Source organism: Physeter macrocephalus, chromosome 7 (genome assembly GCF_002837175.3).
Source record: "Physeter macrocephalus isolate SW-GA chromosome 7, ASM283717v5, whole genome shotgun sequence".
NCBI lineage: Eukaryota > Metazoa > Chordata > Mammalia > Artiodactyla > Physeteridae > Physeter > Physeter macrocephalus.
In genome coordinates this window covers 74,710,616-74,728,122 of record NC_041220.1, presented here as the reverse complement: position 1 = coordinate 74,728,122, position 17,507 = coordinate 74,710,616, and the positions used below count along the sequence as shown (strand labels likewise).

Genomic DNA, 17,507 nt, shown 5'->3' with positions numbered 1-17,507 from the left:
AAATTAAATTTATAAAAAAATTTAACTTCTTTTTCCTCCTAACTTTTAAGAATTGTACTATTCCATAATACAGGTGTACCATGAGTTGCCAATTCATCTATTAAAGGACTGGGCTATTTCTGACTTTTTGTTATTATAAACAATTATAATAACATATAATGCAGTAAACTGTCTTGTACTGTGAGTATTGCTCTAGGACAGCTTCCTGGAAGAGGTATCACTAGATGAAAGAGTAGGTATGTTGATACTATGAGATTGCCCTAAAAAAGGCTGCTAATTCAACAAGGTGTGTACATTTCAATGTTTTCTATTCTTACTATGTATATATTTTGTAAATCCCGTCAGTTTTTTGCCAAAGTGAGCAAATAGTTGTACTTGTTTTTATTTGCTTTTCTCTGATTATTAGAGTTTTTTAAGTGCCTTTATATATGTGCATTGTGTTGCATTTCATATGTATAGTATATTTACTGGGGGTAATGTATTTCTATTCAATTCTTATTTTGTTATCGTGTTGTTGATTTTAAGAGTTCCATGGATAATCTCGTTATCAATGCTTTGTTATAAGGTTGCTATTATTTTTGTGTTTTTTGTTGCTTGTCTTTTAACTTTGTGGTATTTTTAGCTATAAATCTGTTTTTTTTTCTTTTAAGAAGAATTTATCCTAAATTAAAAGTATTTCCTTTTATACTTGCTTCCAGTGTTTTACTGTTTGTTTACATTTAGATCTTGAATCCATTTGGAATTATTCGTTTTTATTTATGAAAATAATAATTTTAGAAAAATCAAAATTTATGTTGTAAGCGGTCTGCAGAATTGTAGAATTTTCTCCACAGTATCCAGCAATCCAAAATTAGACATGCAGAGATTGTGTGGTTGAATTCATCCCGACATGGGTACTAGTTGGAAATATGTATAGGCAGGAGTATAGGAGAACTGAAGGTACAGTTGTTAATGTCTTGAAGAGATTGAACATCATCTGAGAAGTAGAATTGGGAAAACTTCAGAGGAATAAGCGATTCCAGTGAAGACCACAGATTTAGGGAGTAGGAAAGGCAGGTGGATTGAAAGTTAAGATCTCAGAGTAAGATTTCAAAAGTTGAAATTTCAGAAATAGAGAAATTCCTAGTGCTGATAGGTCTAGGATATGGCCCTGAAAGTTCTAGGCCTACTTATATGAACTTCACTCCTGAGGTTAGTCTCCCTGCTCTGTGCCATCCATCCACTGAGGATACTGATACATTCACAGAGCTGAATGACTTGAGCTAGAGGTTAGTGGAGATACAGGTATAGTGCAAAATGTGTCAGTAGTAAGCAGTCACAGCTTACAGAAGCATCGTGCTACAAAAATTCTTGTACAGGTCTTTCATACAAAATTTTGAACACATTTTCTTATAAAGATACACTTTAAGAGAATGCTGGAGAATCTCTGGTCAGCCTGCAAAAGTTTATCCCATAAATTGTACTATTTTAATCATATCAAATAACTGTCATGTAACTATTGGGGTAAATGTGCCTTTGGGGCTCCCAAAACAGCAGCAAGGGCCTTAGAAGGAGGGGTTTGAGAAAGGTGTCAGGGAGATGTCAGTAGTGGCTACTCATGATTGGAAATCATATCTAAATGAAGTGTCCTTAAATGGAGGCAAGTTGCTTTTGGATTTGGAATATCCTTTCATCTGTGAGGAGGGAAAATTAAGCACACTGAAAAAGATGTTTTGAGAAATTGTCCAGTTCAGTATATGTGTAGGATGATGAGTTCACTGATGGGGTCAGAAGGGTGAAGGATGTTGGAAATAGGTCTTAAGTAATTGTATTTTGCCATAGAAATGAGATGGCTGATCTTGTCGTATCTCATAGGTGGGGCTAAAATCTGATATGGTTGTTCTTGAAAGGCAAAAACAATGTTTCAGCAGGTAGAAATTTTAAATTCTAATTCAGGACTGTATTAGTAGTTCTTTTTCAATGTATGGGTTAGATTGCTGGGTTATATACAAAAGTGTAAGAAGTTTTGCCTTTGCTCTTCACAATGTAAGAAAAAAATAGGATCTTTTTCCCCAGAAAGTTTAAGAAAAAATTAAAAACCTGAGGAATTACTTATAATTATTTGATGAAACTATAAGATTTTCCCTAAGTCCTGTGAGCTATTTATTTCTTGTCTTGTGGAATTAAGGAGTTACTTAGAAAAGCTATTTTAAGTTTTTAGCTGAGCTACTCAAAGGCCATTAGTTACTTGGCAAATATATTTTTACAAATTTAGGCTGTTTACTTGTTCTATAATTTAAATAATGGCAGACTGTTTAAAGGACTTAAACAGTTTTTCAAGCATTTCCATAGGATTTTTAAGCTTTAACACAAGAGATTAGAATAAGAAATACTGTCTGGGCTCATTGCAATAATTATCTCATTGCTATTTAAATAACCCCCTGTTGGCAGTACAAACACTTTTCTCTTGTGAAACAAAATAGAGTTTGCATTAGAAAACTAGTTCTTATGCACAATAATCTTTAAGTATTTTGAAAATCCCTGATAACATTACCCCCCAAAGTAATCCTTCTATGATTTGTCCTCAGTATTATTAAATTTTGCCTATCTCTTCTGTATTGCTTTAGAAACCTCTTATTGAGCATCTAACTAAGAAATAAATTTTCCCTTAATTTTTTATTTATCATTTTGTAAGTCTCTAAAACATAGTACTGTAAGGGCCCACACTCTTTCCTTTGCCTTACTTGCTTAAATAACAAAAAATGTAAATGAAAAGAAATTAAATGTTTCATGATCGAGCTGAAGGAAGAAATTTAAAAACTGTTGAACATAATTAATGTGTTTGGCACTTTATAGAAATGATGTTATTTTATGTATGCATTACAAAAAGCCTATGAGGAAAGATTTTACGGGTGAGAAAAACCCAAGGTTCAAGGGAATTAAGAGCCTTTCACCTGAAGTTACCTATCTTATATGAACGTGTTGGTACAGATTTCACCAAGAAGTACCCATTCTTTTCTGTTCTTTCACTGCTAAAGGGTACTTTAAACATGATAGTTCTTGGTCTGAATTATACTTTAAGTTACAAACATTGAAGTGCAGACAAAGCAATGAGTCAGTAATCTGATATGCTTAAGTGTTTCTTGGTAAATTAGGAGAAAAGGAGGAATCTGAATTTTTTTCCCCATTACTGAGATTATCTGAGTAATCGAGAAATACCAGTAAATCCATTTAGCTGATTGATATATTGGGTTGGCCGTAAAGTCCGTTCAGGTTTTTCCATACCATCTTATGGAAAAACCCAAATGAACATTTTGGCGAACCCAGTATATCCCTTTGTGTCTGACAAATGTAAAATAATGGTGGTACTATGATAGCTTGATTTACATCTAGCGAATGTCTTTGTGTGATTATGTGTGTTTGTTTACTGATAATTGATTAGTGTATCTTCAGAAAAGTCAAACAGATTTCTTTTGCATTCTAACTGCAACTTGATGCTAGATAAATAAATATTCTAGAGTCACAGTTGCCAAAAATTTTGTAATTTAAAATAGGCACATGAATATAAGTAAGCAGGAAGGGCTGAATCAGGAGGTGGGAGTCCTGGATTCTCATTCAGTTCTTTTTCATTGTGAGATTTTGAGCAAATTGTTCTTGTCTTGAGGCCTCACAAAAAGGTAGAATTAATCCCCTCCTCAGTCCCCTTGCTTAAATTGGAATGAGGACCAAAGGAAATGGTCTGAAAGTGCTTTGACGCTCTATAAATAAGGATTGATGCCTGGCTTTTTAATGACATAGACCCCCCTTTGAAAGCTGGAGATCTCTTTAAAATGTTTTTTGTAATGTTAGAGGATCATGAATCCTGTAAATGCTATCCACACGCTTTAGATTATGAACTGAAGCTATGGGTTAAGGAAAAAGAGCAGATCTATGTATAATCTAAAGTGTTAGCTAATTTATGCAAGTTTCATAGTTAACTTCAAATTTTATATTTGTCCTGGGGGTTTCCAGGACGAAAAATACCAGCATATAGTAGGCTGTTTGAATGTATTTGTTGAAATCTTTATACTTGGAGAACTCACACATTTTTCTGAGAATGAACTATGTTGAACAAGTTTGAACCAGACTGACTTTCACTTGTCATTTTGTAGTTCAGAGGGTCTCCTCGGCCCTGTGCCTGTGGTCTGAGCACTCTTCCCCACTACTGGACACCTTAGCAGTATCGAGTGCTCCTTGCACAGAGGTCCCTTGGCGCAGACCAGCCTTTGGCAGGGTGTTTTCCTGCTTCTCACCTGCGATGAGTCTCAGGTGGCCTCCTGTTGCAGTCAAGCTAGAATGCATAAACATGCGCCCTCAGGCAAACACGGAATCCACTCAAAATTCTCAAGGACAAACATATTTAAGATGCTAGTTCTTCTTAATGGTTTAAAAAAATCAATAGATGTTTAGTAAGTAAACCTCTAGCTTTGCAGTGGTCTCTTATTTCTTAAGAAATGCCATGCTGGCTTATGTGGCAAAATTAATCTTCAGTTTATTCCTGCTTTTCTATAGATTAGAAAGCAAAATTGCCTTTTACTCAAGTTCAGTATATCCATAGTGTCCTCCCAGCCTTCCTGGTTCTTTTTGTAAGATATCCTGTTTTTGTGTCTGAAATTAGCTAATTGCTGGCACAGTTCATGGTGGTTGAAAAGGGCTGATGATGCTTTCTGAAAGCTTAGCGTTATTGATTCTGGTGTATGTTCTAACCCAGTGATTGGTTTACTTATTTCTTAACTGCAGTTCTAGCCAGGGATACATATAGTTTACATTGTGATTCAATACACATGAATACACCCTTACCTAAAATAAGTTTCATGAAATAATAATTACCCTTACTATATGTATTCCAATATCTTCTATTTCATTAAAAATATTTTTATTGAGGTATAGTTGATTTACAATATTATATTTTACTTCTTTTTTTTAATTGCTTGTCATGATCTATTAAATGAATTAACATGACCTGCCAAAGGGTTTCAAACTATAGTTTGAAAAAATAGTCTTAAGTTATATGACAATTTTCACTTTTTTTCTAATGATTTATAATATATTTGAGGGTATCATTTCGTTTAATTTGCATGTTTCAAACTACAACTCTTCAGTGAGGACTATCCCAAGTGTAATCCTTCATCTACAAAAAAAGTAAAATAATTAAAAACAGAAAACTTTGTGGGGATTTTTGTTTGTTTTTCTTCAGTTGTTTGGATGTTTTGAAGTGAGGGTGAATTTTGTGTTCTTTTATTCTTTTTCCATATAGTCAACTATTAAGCAACATATTAATTATAAGATTTATGATCCCTTTATTTGTTGAACTTGTTATGACTAACTTGGAAATGTTTGTTGCTCCTCCAGCAACAATTAATTTTTTACATTTAACGTTTTACATTTTATACAAATTGTGGCAAAGCCGGTAAGGAACACTGAGTGGCATAATTCATAACTTGTCACTTAGGGAGATTTATCAAAATTAGCTTTGCCTCTCTACCTTTTCGGTTCAAAAAAGTAGAAAAATATTTTAGGCAGAATTTTTTTGTTTTTCTGGCTTTTAATGAGCTCTGTGCATGCTTGACCTGGTCAAGACGATGACATTTTGACTGTATGAACATCTTCCTACAGAATTAGAAGTATTTATCACCAACCAGCCGAGATGAATATGGTGAAGAGGATCATGGGGCGGCCGAGGCAGGAGGAGTGCAGCCCGCAAGACAACGCCTTAGGACTGATGCACCTCCGCCGACTCTTCACGGAGTTGTGCCATCCTCCCCGGCACATGACTCAGAAGGAACAAGAAGAGAAACTGTACATGATGCTGCCAGTGTTTAACAGGGTGAGTCCAGGTTGCCAAGCACATGCCTTCTATGATGGGGTGGTACTGCAGGAATCTTGAGGTTATAATAAGTCACAGATGGGGAAAAAAATGATAAAATGAATTAATTTTTAAGAAGCTGATTCCTTCTTTTCAGTTTGCTATAAGGTGATTTGATGTGAGATCTGGTCAGAATGAACTCCTCTTAGTTCTAGCAGATAAAAGGAAGATTGCAAGCATTTTGTATTGATACTTGGAAGAGGGATAGGTTGTAAATTACCACTTATGTTATTTCCATTATCTTTTGAAGTGATGATTTATGGCATCAAATGGTACAGTCGCCCAAGTGCTTTTTACACTTTGAAGAATCATTTCAGTTTATTTTGTTGTTTGGTGGATTTTCTATAAAAGAACTTGCAAGAGGATAGTTATAGGCTCTAGAGAGTCAAAATAGAGCTAATGTTTTAATGCATTTTGTCAAGTTGATCACATGTAGCAATCTTAGTGGGGATTTTTAAAATAATTTTAAAATTTTTATCAAAGATGTATATGTACATAGTTTAAAAAGTCAAGTACTTCCACAGGCTTATAGGGCCCTGCTGCCCTACACTGCTAATTGTTGCTGCCACTTTTAGCTCTTTCAGCTTTTATATAACATACAATACTTTTACTGCTGTCGTGATTATTCAGTTTTAATTGACTTCTTACTGAGAAATAGGAGAATTAGCTTTTCTTTTAAACTCCCCATCCCTCCAAAGCATGCACACACATACATTCACTCAGACATGCTACCCTCCTCCTTATCCTTTCCATATAATAATACCATTTGTTTAAATAAGATTCAGTGCTTACAGTCTACCGACCCTGCTGTAAATATTATTCATAGATTAAACTTATAGCAAACCACCACTATTTTGCCACTCTTATAGAACTTGTTTTCCCCAGACTTTGTAACATAACTGTCTCAATTTCTGTCTTTCCTCATGTCTCTTTTTCTCCCCCATCTCTCTTTTTCTCTCCTTAGACCTATCTCTGTCCTTCCCCTATCTTTCTCTCCTTCCCTTCCTGTTTCTGTCTCTTTCTCCCCATCTCTGCCTGTCTCTCCCTGTGTCTGTCTTCCCCATCTCTCTCTCCTCTCTCTCTCTGTTGCCCTCTCTTGGTCTCTGTCTCTCCCCCCGACCCCCCAGTTCTCTTTCCTTGTTTCTCCCCTCCCATGTCTTCCTCTTTCCCCTGCATCTGTGACTCATTGTCTCCCTCCCAAAGTCTCACTTGATCTCTTTATTGTTTGTTCTCTGTGTCTGTTAGTCTTTCTGTCTGAAATTTTCTAGGTTCCAATTCTCATTATTTTGAAATTTTATTGAGGCTTCATGATGAACCTTCTTAATCTGCAAACTTGTACTTTTCAATTCTGGGAAAATATTTTGAAATATTTCTTTGTTAATATTCTTCTCTTTGTTTTATATGTTCCCTTTTTCTGCAGCTCTATCAATCATATATTAACTCTTCTGGATTAACCTTATGCTATCTTTTTTTTTTTTTTGTGGTACGCGGGCCTCTCACTGTTGTGGCCTCTCCCATCGCGGAGCACAGGCTCCGGACGTGCAGGCTCAGCGGCCATGGCTCACGGGCCCAGCCGCTCCGCGGCATGTGGGATCCTCCCGGACCGGGGCACGAACCCGTGTCCCCTGCATCGGCAGGCGGACTCGCAACCACTGCGCCACCAGGGAAGCCCAATGCTATCATATTTTTAACGTCCTTGATTTCTTCTTTATTAATTTAAAATTCTGCAATATCTCCTCATCCCTCTGAAAATATTAAAGTTTTTTCAAATTTTCTTATGCTTCTTTCATTGTTATTTGCTCCAAATTACTGTTTTTTCTTTGTTTGTATTATTTTCTTTCATATTAGAGTAGTCTCCAGATGTCTGGTGATAATTGTCTATACACTGATATTTAGGAATGAGGTATTGAAACACTAATTGGAAAGTACGTGTGCACGGGTTAGACTTTTCCAGTGGTAAGGTGATCTGGCTGGATAAAATGCAAAGATTCGTTAACCTAGGATATGTTGATATTCCAGGAAGGGGTGTTTTCCAGCCTCCTGCCTGGAGCATATATACTTGCTAGTGTTTTCTTAAAGCTAAGTTGAGGAACAAGACTGATGTTTCATATTCAGTAGATAGACTTTCACTTACTCTACAATTTGCACCTATCAGTGTTCTTGGTTGTTCCTCTCTAGGGGTTAGACCTCCAGGTGTGTACTGCACTTGGAAGGAGCAGTCACCTTCAGTTTCTGGGCTGTAAAATAATAATATCTACCTTGTGGGGTTGGTATGAAGATGAAGTAAGATAATGTACTTAAAGCACTTAACAAATGCTTGTCCTAGGGAACTTGTGTCTATTATTGTTACTGTTGTTATGGCATTAAAAATAAAGACATTACAAGGTGAAGCAAAGATTATAAACTATTTATGCTGAAATAATTTCATATTGAATATATGCTGAAATACATCTAGCTTATGTGTTACTCACACCAAGCCAAAGGCTAATTTGACAACAGAGAGGAGGGATAGACTCTACATATTCTGTGTTTATTTGTTTGCTTGTCTCTTCCTTTATTCTGTTATTGTTCATACTGATTCATTCAGTAAATATGTGTCAAACAAATAGACATTGTCCTATACATTGGAGTTCTGAGATAAGATACGGTCCAGTTTTATAAATCAGAAGTGTCATGAAGAAGATAAACATATTTCTGTTGGAGAAGAGATAAACACATAAACAGATAATGGAATAACAAAGAAATATAGTATTAGAGACACAGCAGAGTATTATGGCACCCTTGAGAAGAAAGTTATCTGAAAGTCTATGGGGATCAGGGAAGGGGAGTCTCCGTTGAGAATGTGATGTGATTCTTGAGTCCTTAAAAGGTATGCATTAGCCAGCTTGGAACTAACTGGGCTAAATTAATCAAGAAGGTAATTAGAGTAAGAAGTTAAAGCATGAATCAAGGTAAAGGATAAAAACATTTTGATGTGTGCTAGCATCTATAAGTGGTCCAAGAAGTTGACATTATGTCAAGGAAGGGTAAAAAAATAAAAGACTGTCAAGTTTGGTAGGAGGCACATCATGACAGATTTTATATCATATTAAGTGCTAATACTTTTTCTCAGAGGTGTGCAGAGCCAATGAAGTATTCTAAGCAATAGAATAAGAAAGGAGAAGGGACCAAAGCAAGGCTGTCTCTTAGGTTTCTAATTTGGGAAACTGGGTGGATATTTTTCCTAGTAGCTGACAAGGAGAGGTATAGGGGACAGATTCAGTTTGGGGCATTGAGTCCAAACTGTTGATATTTGTGAGCTTCCCAAGTGGAGGTATTCAGTAGGCAATTAGAAGCTCAGGTGAGGGACTGTGGGAACTACTGCAGAGATGTGGTAGTTGGAACCCTGGAAGGGGATAAGATGTTACTCGTGCCTCCTACTGCCCCATGAGTAGTATGCTAAGGATGAACCATGGAGAATATGAATGTTTAGTGAAAGAAGGGGAACCCATAAAGGATGCAGAACAGGAATGGGTCAGTAGCAGTACAAAAAGAATCAGGAGAGGCTGGTTATGGAACTCAAGAGATAAAAGTTGCAAGAAGGAGGAGAGCAGTCAACACTGTCCTGTACGTTAGAGAGACCCAGTAAGATGGAGACTGAAAAATGTGCATGAGATTTGCCAGTTTGAAAGTTACTAGAATGGCAGCACGAGAAAGCAGTGAGTTGAGCAGTGAATGGGAGATGAGAAGAGACAGTATGGACCCAGCTTGTAGAAATGTGAAAGAAGAGAGGACAAAAGAGATTGATGGGGGTGAATTTGGCAATAGGGGGTTTGTGTTTGTATATTTCTGGTGTTTTGCTTTGTTTTTAAAAATGGGAGAGATCCAGGCATGCTCCTGAAGAGAAGGAAAGAAACCAGCAGAGGGGGAAATTGGAAATTTTTAAGACAGTGAAATTTAGCATAGAGTCAAATTACAGGTGGTCGGTGAGTAAGCCTTGAACAAGAGACACCGCACGCTGCAGGAGAGCATGTCTTGTTGGGTGTGAGCACAGATTTGTATTGAGGGTAGTGGAAAGTTGAATAAGATCTTGCTTGATGGCCTCAGTTTCTTATAGTTATCAACAGAGATGTGGTCTGTTAAGAGTCTGGAGTAAGTAGGTCAAGTAGGAGACTTTAGGGAATGGTGATGGTTTGGAATATTAATGAAAGGGAATCAAGAAGGATAGTTGAAAGGGACAAAGACTTAAAGAGTATTGGGCTTCCCTGGTGGCGCAGTGGTTGAGAGTCCGCCTGCCGATGCAGGGGATGCGGGTTCGTGCCCCGGTCCGGGAAGATCCCACATGCCGCGGAGCGGCTGGGCCCGTGAGCCATGGCCGCTGAGCCTGCGCGTCCGGAGCCTGTGCTCCGCAACGGGAGAGGCCACAACAGTGAGAGGCCCGCGTACAGCAAAAAAAAAAGAAAGAGTATTGAGGGCTCAGTGAAGGTTGGAGACAATAAATTTGAACTGGATCTTTTCCATGCAGGCGTGTTATTTTTCTCATTCAGTTACAAAGCAGCGTGTGTGTAGAAGTAGAAAAGACGGATAGATGCGTTATATTGGGACTGAGGTTTTGCTGGGCTGGTAAAGCAAGAAGGGCAGGAGTAGAGGGACAGAGCATAGTAAGAGAGACGAATTCACATATCACTCGTGGAATTGGGTGGGATACCATAGGAACAGAGCAGAGGATGTTCATTTTTTAATCTTATGAGATAAAAGGCTGAGAGTGAGGGAGGGGAGGGGATGATAGAGTAGGAATATGAGGAGAGGTAGGGAAAGGTTTAAGATAGTTGTTTTGAAATTGGGAGAGAACTGATTATGGACAAGCTATTTTTTCAAGCCCTGTTGAGGTAACAGTCATTAATTTTTATTGCAACCAGTTCTAGGAAGTTGGTTTTTTTAAATTTTTTTATTTTTAATGTTTTTGTTTTACTTCAATGTCACAGTGTACTGTTGGCTATTAAGTAGTTTGAGATAATTTCCTTCTCTCAGATTCATAAACACAAGGTGATGATAATGTTAGGAGTAGTTAGGACAATTGTTATTCTCAGCTATTAATATAGATTAATAACTAATATCCTGCATATGTGTCCCATGTATTTCATCAGTTAAGCTTCCACAGTCAATTCAAGTGAGTCTTAGACTAGAAGAATCAAACAAATATGTCAGGTTTTTGGGTTTGTTTGTTTTTTTTTAGTAGATTTGAGTTGCTTTAGTGATTATTCTCTATTGGTTAGACTGTTTGTCTTAGTTCTGTTGTGTTCTGTGTTGCCATGAGTCTCTATTCTTTCAAGTCAGAAGTTTTTAGTTGGCTGATTAAAAGCATATACATATGCGTTGCCTTAAACCTCTAATACAGTGAGTGATTTTAATATCATAAAGGTTCATTCGCCTCTTTTTTTTTCTGTTTTATTGTGCTTCACTTTATTGCAGTTTTTACAGATTAAAGGTTTGTGGCAACCCTGCATTGTCAGATGATGGTTAGCGTTTTTTTTTTAATTAATTTTTTATTGAAGTATAGTTGATTTACAATGTTGTGTTTTAGGTGTACAGCACAGTGATTCAGTTATATATATATATATTCTTTTTATACATATATACATATATATTATTTTTCAGGTTCTTTTCCTTTATCAACTTTTAACTAATGAAAAGAAAGTTATTTCTGTACTATTGTGACCAATTTAAAAAATATATAAATTATATTCATTGGCCTATCATTAACAAACTAAAATTGTCCTTAGATAAGACATCCATTAAATTTTGAAATAGATAACCATATTTATTTAATGTTTGACAATTTATACTTGAACATTCTCCACTAGTAAGAAATAGCTTGGATGAATGAATAGCTCAGTATGGCTCCAGACTTCCTGCCACGATAGCCAAAAATGAACTGTACTGTGATTTTTGAGACTTTGTTTGATTCATGCCAAATGGCAAATAAACCATATTACAGTTAGACATGGATATCCATCTACAGAATCGTTTTTAAAGTGTGCTCCATACTGTTACTTCATTGTGTGATTTTGGCCTTTAAGAGATACGAGGCTGAGAAATGGCATGTGTTGAGCCCCTTTTCTGGGCCAGGACTCACGCTGGGTTCTTCAGCTGCCTCCTGTGCTCTTCATCACAGTCCTGCAAGGGCACTGCTGGTATCCTCCTTCTCCCCAGTTCTCTCAAACTGAAAGATTATGGTGAGGTCTGAGAATAGCTGGATAATATTTAATCAGCATTCTTAAAAATAATTAACCTTTAGTCCCAAGAACAAAAGCTTACAGAAAAAAATACTTCATTTAAACGTATTAAAAAATGAATAGCATTTTAGTCATCTAAAAGTTAACTGCCATTGTTAATTACCTTGGTGTATGTTATCATACTAAATTGTGTATGTTAAAATATAATCTTTACTAACTGGATCTTGTTTTAGAGACTCCTCTTGTTTTTGAATTTACTTCTAATTTATATTCAAGAAACATCTAAGTTGAATCCAGTGTCTTTTTTTTATCCCTCACAAGTAACCTTTACTTTTTAAATTGTTGGCTTTAGAGGAAGGATACTCAAGTTCAGAACCAAATGCGAGGTAGATCAAGAGTCAGACAGATGAACTATTTGCATATATGAGGCTTATGTTTACAAATATACAGCTTTGTTACTTATTGCATAGTACCAATATTGGAGAATGGAGCTTAGGTCTATGCAACAAGGGACTTGCTAGTTTCACCCTTGATATGCTTAAGCTTACTTACCCAGTAATTGGCAAAAGTGGGCAAGCCACACTCAGAGCAGATGAGACTACATGTTCTCTTGAGGCAGGCGTACCCTAGAAGGAGAGAGAGGGACTGAGATACACCTTCTCATTTTCTTCTCCTGCAAGTTCGTGGTCCTTAGGAACAAGAAGACTGTAAGTGTTAATGTAATGATTTATATTAATTGGTAAATGCAATTACATCTTCACTGTCAATTTTCAAAATCTGTTAGATATATCAAATTATTCATATACTCTGTAATTTAATTTTAGATATTACATATATTTAGGGGGAAAAAACACCATTTTAGAAAACTTTGTAAAAATTCCTACCTCTTTTTTTACTAATATTTAATAAAATTTTACTGAATAGCTTCATTCGGTAACAAATATATATTGAGCCGCTGCTTCCTGCATGCCATGATACAACACCATTCATTTGTTCCCCTTGAGTATACCAAAAATATTTTAGTTGAGGCGCAGCCAGGAAATTTTCTGAAATTTATTTAGGTGGATATTTAAAGTGACCCTTCTAAAAACAAGTCGAGCTGTGCTAATTCCCTTGCAAGGTGAACACTGTGCAAAGGTATAGTGATAGGGTTCCTGCGAAGTTTAATTCAGACAGTATATTACTGGGTGACTAAGAGCACAGCTTGGAAGCAGACCTAGTTTTGAATTCTGTCTCCACCACCTCCTGGCATCTACCTTCTCTAACCCTTAATTTCTTTTTCTGTAAAACGGGAGTAATGTGTAGGATTTCATGAGATTCGAATGACATTACATGTCAAGTATTTGAATAGTGCTAGGCACACTGTAAAGGCTCATTATATGATAATTGTTGTTATTTTTATTAAGTTTGCTAGAAGGCTTTTTGTTCCTCAGCACTGTTTTTTTTCATCTGGGTAATGAATGTCACATGTCTATTATAGAATCATCCCTCTGAGTTGAGTGTATTACCGACCATTTCTCTTGCTCATCTCTCCCCTTTAACAGATGAGGGAACTAAGAACCAGAAAATTTTGACCAGAGTCCCTGTGAGTGAGAAGGTGAATCCCAGCTCTGTGCTCCATCCTCTGTGGTGTACATTTACATGCATGATTGAAGCACTGTCTATTTCCCATTATTTGTGGAAGGTGGTGAATACATACCTAATATTTTTAGATTTAATTGTTGAAGTCAGTCACCAAAAAATCTCTTTTCTTTACTGCCTTACACATTCAGTATTATCTAAAATGCAAGATACATGTTTTAGTCCCTGTACTTCTCCAGCCTTTTCTTGCCGCATTTCCCCTCTCATTGGAAACACTCCAGCTTCACCCCCACCTTTTGATCTCTCAAGCTCCCAATCTCTTGCCCACGGTGAGGTCTTAGCACAGTTCTTCTCACTGCCCGGAACCCTCGTTCCTTGGCTCTTTGAATTGTGACCTTTTTTCCTTATTCAGCCTCATCCTTCCGGGTCAGTGTCATCTAGAGAGCGTTTCTGATAACCTTTTCTCACTCCAGGCATTCCCTTTCAGTTACCCTGTTTACTTCCTTTATAACGCATCACTATCAACATAATTTTCATTTTTAAAATAACTTAACTTTTGTCTCCTGTGCTATAAAATGTACATTCCATGAGAACTGGAATCATATTTGCTTTATTTGCCTTTGTATTCACAATTCTTTATTTACTTTTGTATTCAAGGTTCCAAATATTGCCTGGCATATATAGTAGACCAGTAAATATTTATGAGTGAATAAATGAAAGAGTGAGTCAATCTGTAGTGTTGGATCACTAGATTAAAGATTGTTTATGTTAAAGAAGCAGTAGTTGTTCACTTCAGATTAGCAAGTAGGACATGGTCCTTTTTCTGTAACTTTTGGCTTGGTCAATTCAAGCAGCACAGCTTTTGAAAAAAATTTCCTTATGAAAATAAAGCTGTAAATATCAGGATTTGTATGAAAAGTTAGTTGCATTTATTTTATGAAGTTGTCTTACTCATTTTGGTAATAACATAGTGCTTAATAATTCTTAGCAAAATATACATCAGTATATTCTGAATAATAGGAATACTTATCTACTTTAAATCAGTTTGTCAAAAGGCTTAATAATTGCCTGAGCAAAATATACAATTGCTTTGTAAACACCTTCATTAGGCAGTTACATACTCATATCTGGGTGGAAGTAGAATGGCTATTCAAGCATGTGTCGTTCCTCACTAGAAACCAAATGGTGTAGATATTTTATTTGTTAAAGATAGTTGATGGTTTATTTTAAAAGATGCACTTTGAGTTGCAATATGTTATTTTTATATGGGCAAAAAAAAAAAGGAGGGGAGGACGATGAAGATGCTCCGATGATAACTGGATTTTCCGACGACGTCCCCATGGTGATAGCCTAAAAGAGCTTTCCTCACTAGAAACCAAATGGTGTAAATATTTTATTTGATAAAGATAGTTGATGGTTTATTTTAAAAGATGCACTTTGAGTTGCAATATGTTATTTTTATATGGGCAAAAAAAAAAAGGAGGAAAGAAAAGAATGAATAAACTTTGTCGTAATCAACTGTGAACTTCAAGCCAGGTTGATTTTAGTAACCAAATTACTTTGGTTTGATATTAATGTAGTCTGACAGGGCTGTGCTTACTGGGCATACTTTTTAAGTCTGTGAGATATTTTTGGTTCAGTAAATTGGCCATTCTTTTTATTTTTCTAAGACACAGAAATGTATTTAATAAAAACTTCAAGAGAGAGTGATGGGTAGAATCTGTCCTCCTCGAAAGTATGCTCAAATTTAAAATTGAGGCTTCTCAATTTCTAATCTATCTCCAATTTGTTTGTTAAAGACTATGGGTATTTAGCAGGCGACATAGGTTAACTGTAAGCACATAACATTTATCAAAATCTCAGCAGAAAAACAATTAATTGAGGAGTTCCTGAAAAGAACAGTTTGTTCTTTGAGATAATTTAAAATTGATGTCAATTTAAAGAACAGACTACCTGGCTAAAAGTATAACCTGTAGAACTGATTTGTCATTTATTTGGTACTTTCAGCTCAATTTGAGGGTGATTGTAAGAAACATGGTGTCTATTGTAAGAATGTAAGAAACATTCCTATTACAAGGATATTATAAGTTGTATCCTTTTATTAGGGTCCTTGGACGAAAATCTTTACATTATGGTATGAAGAATAGAGGTACTTCATTAAATATATGTTTTCCTTACCTAAGGATATTGTGAACCATGTAATTCACGACGTTTTCTCTCCTGTATGTTTGAGCCAAAATTTGTGACTAAAATATGGCGAATATAGACTTTTTTTTCCCCAGTCTACCTCCCTAGCCTTGGTTTTATTATTTGATTGGTTTTGGTTTTTTTCTTACTTTTTGTTTATATTCTCATATTATAATTTGTGTCCTTGCATGCTACCTAAACATTTTCTAGAATTTGGTCTGGGGGCAGGCAGCATACAAACAAACAGCCATATTCAGGGAACATCCCTGTAAAAGGCAGGGTGCTAGCTTGTCAAGGAACACAATGACAGGTAAGATACGTTCCCTCCCTTTGCAGTGACATTTGAACAGATAATAAGAGTACAAAATATTGTTTAGTTAATATTACAATAGAGGGCTATCATAATAGTTTTAGGAGACACAGAATTCTCTTTTAGCTTTAAAGAACATTTAAAAAAATATTTATTTATTTGGTTGCGCTGGGTCTTAGTTGCAGCAGGTGGGCTTCTTAGTTGTGGCAGGCAGACTCCTTAAATGCAGCTTGCTGGCTCCTTAGTTGCCCCATGTGAACTCTTAGTTGCGGCATGTATGTGGGATCTAGTTCCCTGACCAGGGATCGAGCCCAGGCCACTTGCATTGGGAGCATGGAGTCTTATCCACTGTGCCACCAGGAATGTCCCAGTATAAAAAACATTTTTTAAAACAATATTCCAGGATGCATCCAGTTATATAGCTATTATAATACTATTTCTTTTCCTATGACAGTCTGTCCAGGTTTTATTTTTTTCATTCTCTTTGCTGAACCCATGCCAGTTTAAGAATGATTTATTCTAAAGTTCATCTAGTGCAAATTTTTGTAAAGACAAGTGTATTTCATGACCCTCTCATTCATTTTTATTCTAGTCTTTTCGTTAACAGTCTTGTTTTGGGAATTATTATGGTTAGAATTCAGAAATTCTGAGGTATAAGATGAGTTTAGTAAATTCTGTATTCAGCCCAGGACTTAGCATTAGATAAGTCCCTGCTTTTGCCATCTGATACGTCTTTTCACCATCAAAGGAACTTACCACTTTTCTCTAAATTCTTAATTTAGATTTCTTCAGAGAAACATTATATTTTCTAAAGTTTATTAGTAAGATTGATTTAAATTTTATAGATAACTGGTCTTTGGCCTTTAGATTTTGTTTATTTAATCATTCATTCAACAAATTATTTTACATGTATAAGAAAATGTGGTTAGATGGGATTTATTGAAAGAGTTATGTTTTAAACTTATTCAGATCGAAGTAACTATGCAAGCATACTTTCTTTTATTTGATTTTCAAGTCATACCACACTTTGAAAAGCACATAATAAAAGAAAAAAATTGACAATGCTGTATTAAAATGGTTTTTCTCATCCACAGGTCTTTGGAAATGCTCCGCCAAATACAATGACAGAAAAATTTTCTGATCTTCTGCAGTTCACAACACAAGTCTCACGACTGATGGTGACAGAAATTCGAAGGAGAGCATCAAACAAATCCACAGGTATTTTTACAGAAACCAGCAAAAACTAATTTATTTGAATGGACAGTTTGGTAAAAGTGTTGTCGAAATCTAACAGAAAATTCACCTGACCTGATTTTAAGCACATGGATTT

General features: G+C 35.9%; 1 protein-coding gene across 8 annotated transcripts in view; it reads left to right on the top strand.

The window, feature by feature from the left end:
* WDFY3 (WD repeat and FYVE domain containing 3) overlaps positions 1-17,507 on the top strand; it is a 275,458-nt gene that overhangs the window by 101,265 nt on the left and 156,686 nt on the right. For all 8 annotated transcript variants that reach the window (XM_055086060.1, XM_028492000.2, XM_028492001.2 and 5 more), the window contains 2 exons: positions 5,635-5,845; positions 17,272-17,395. In XM_055086060.1, the coding sequence (XP_054942035.1) occupies positions 5,666-5,845; positions 17,272-17,395 (304 nt within the window). In that variant the 5' untranslated portion in view covers positions 5,635-5,665. The remainder of the gene's footprint in view (positions 1-5,634; positions 5,846-17,271; positions 17,396-17,507) is intronic.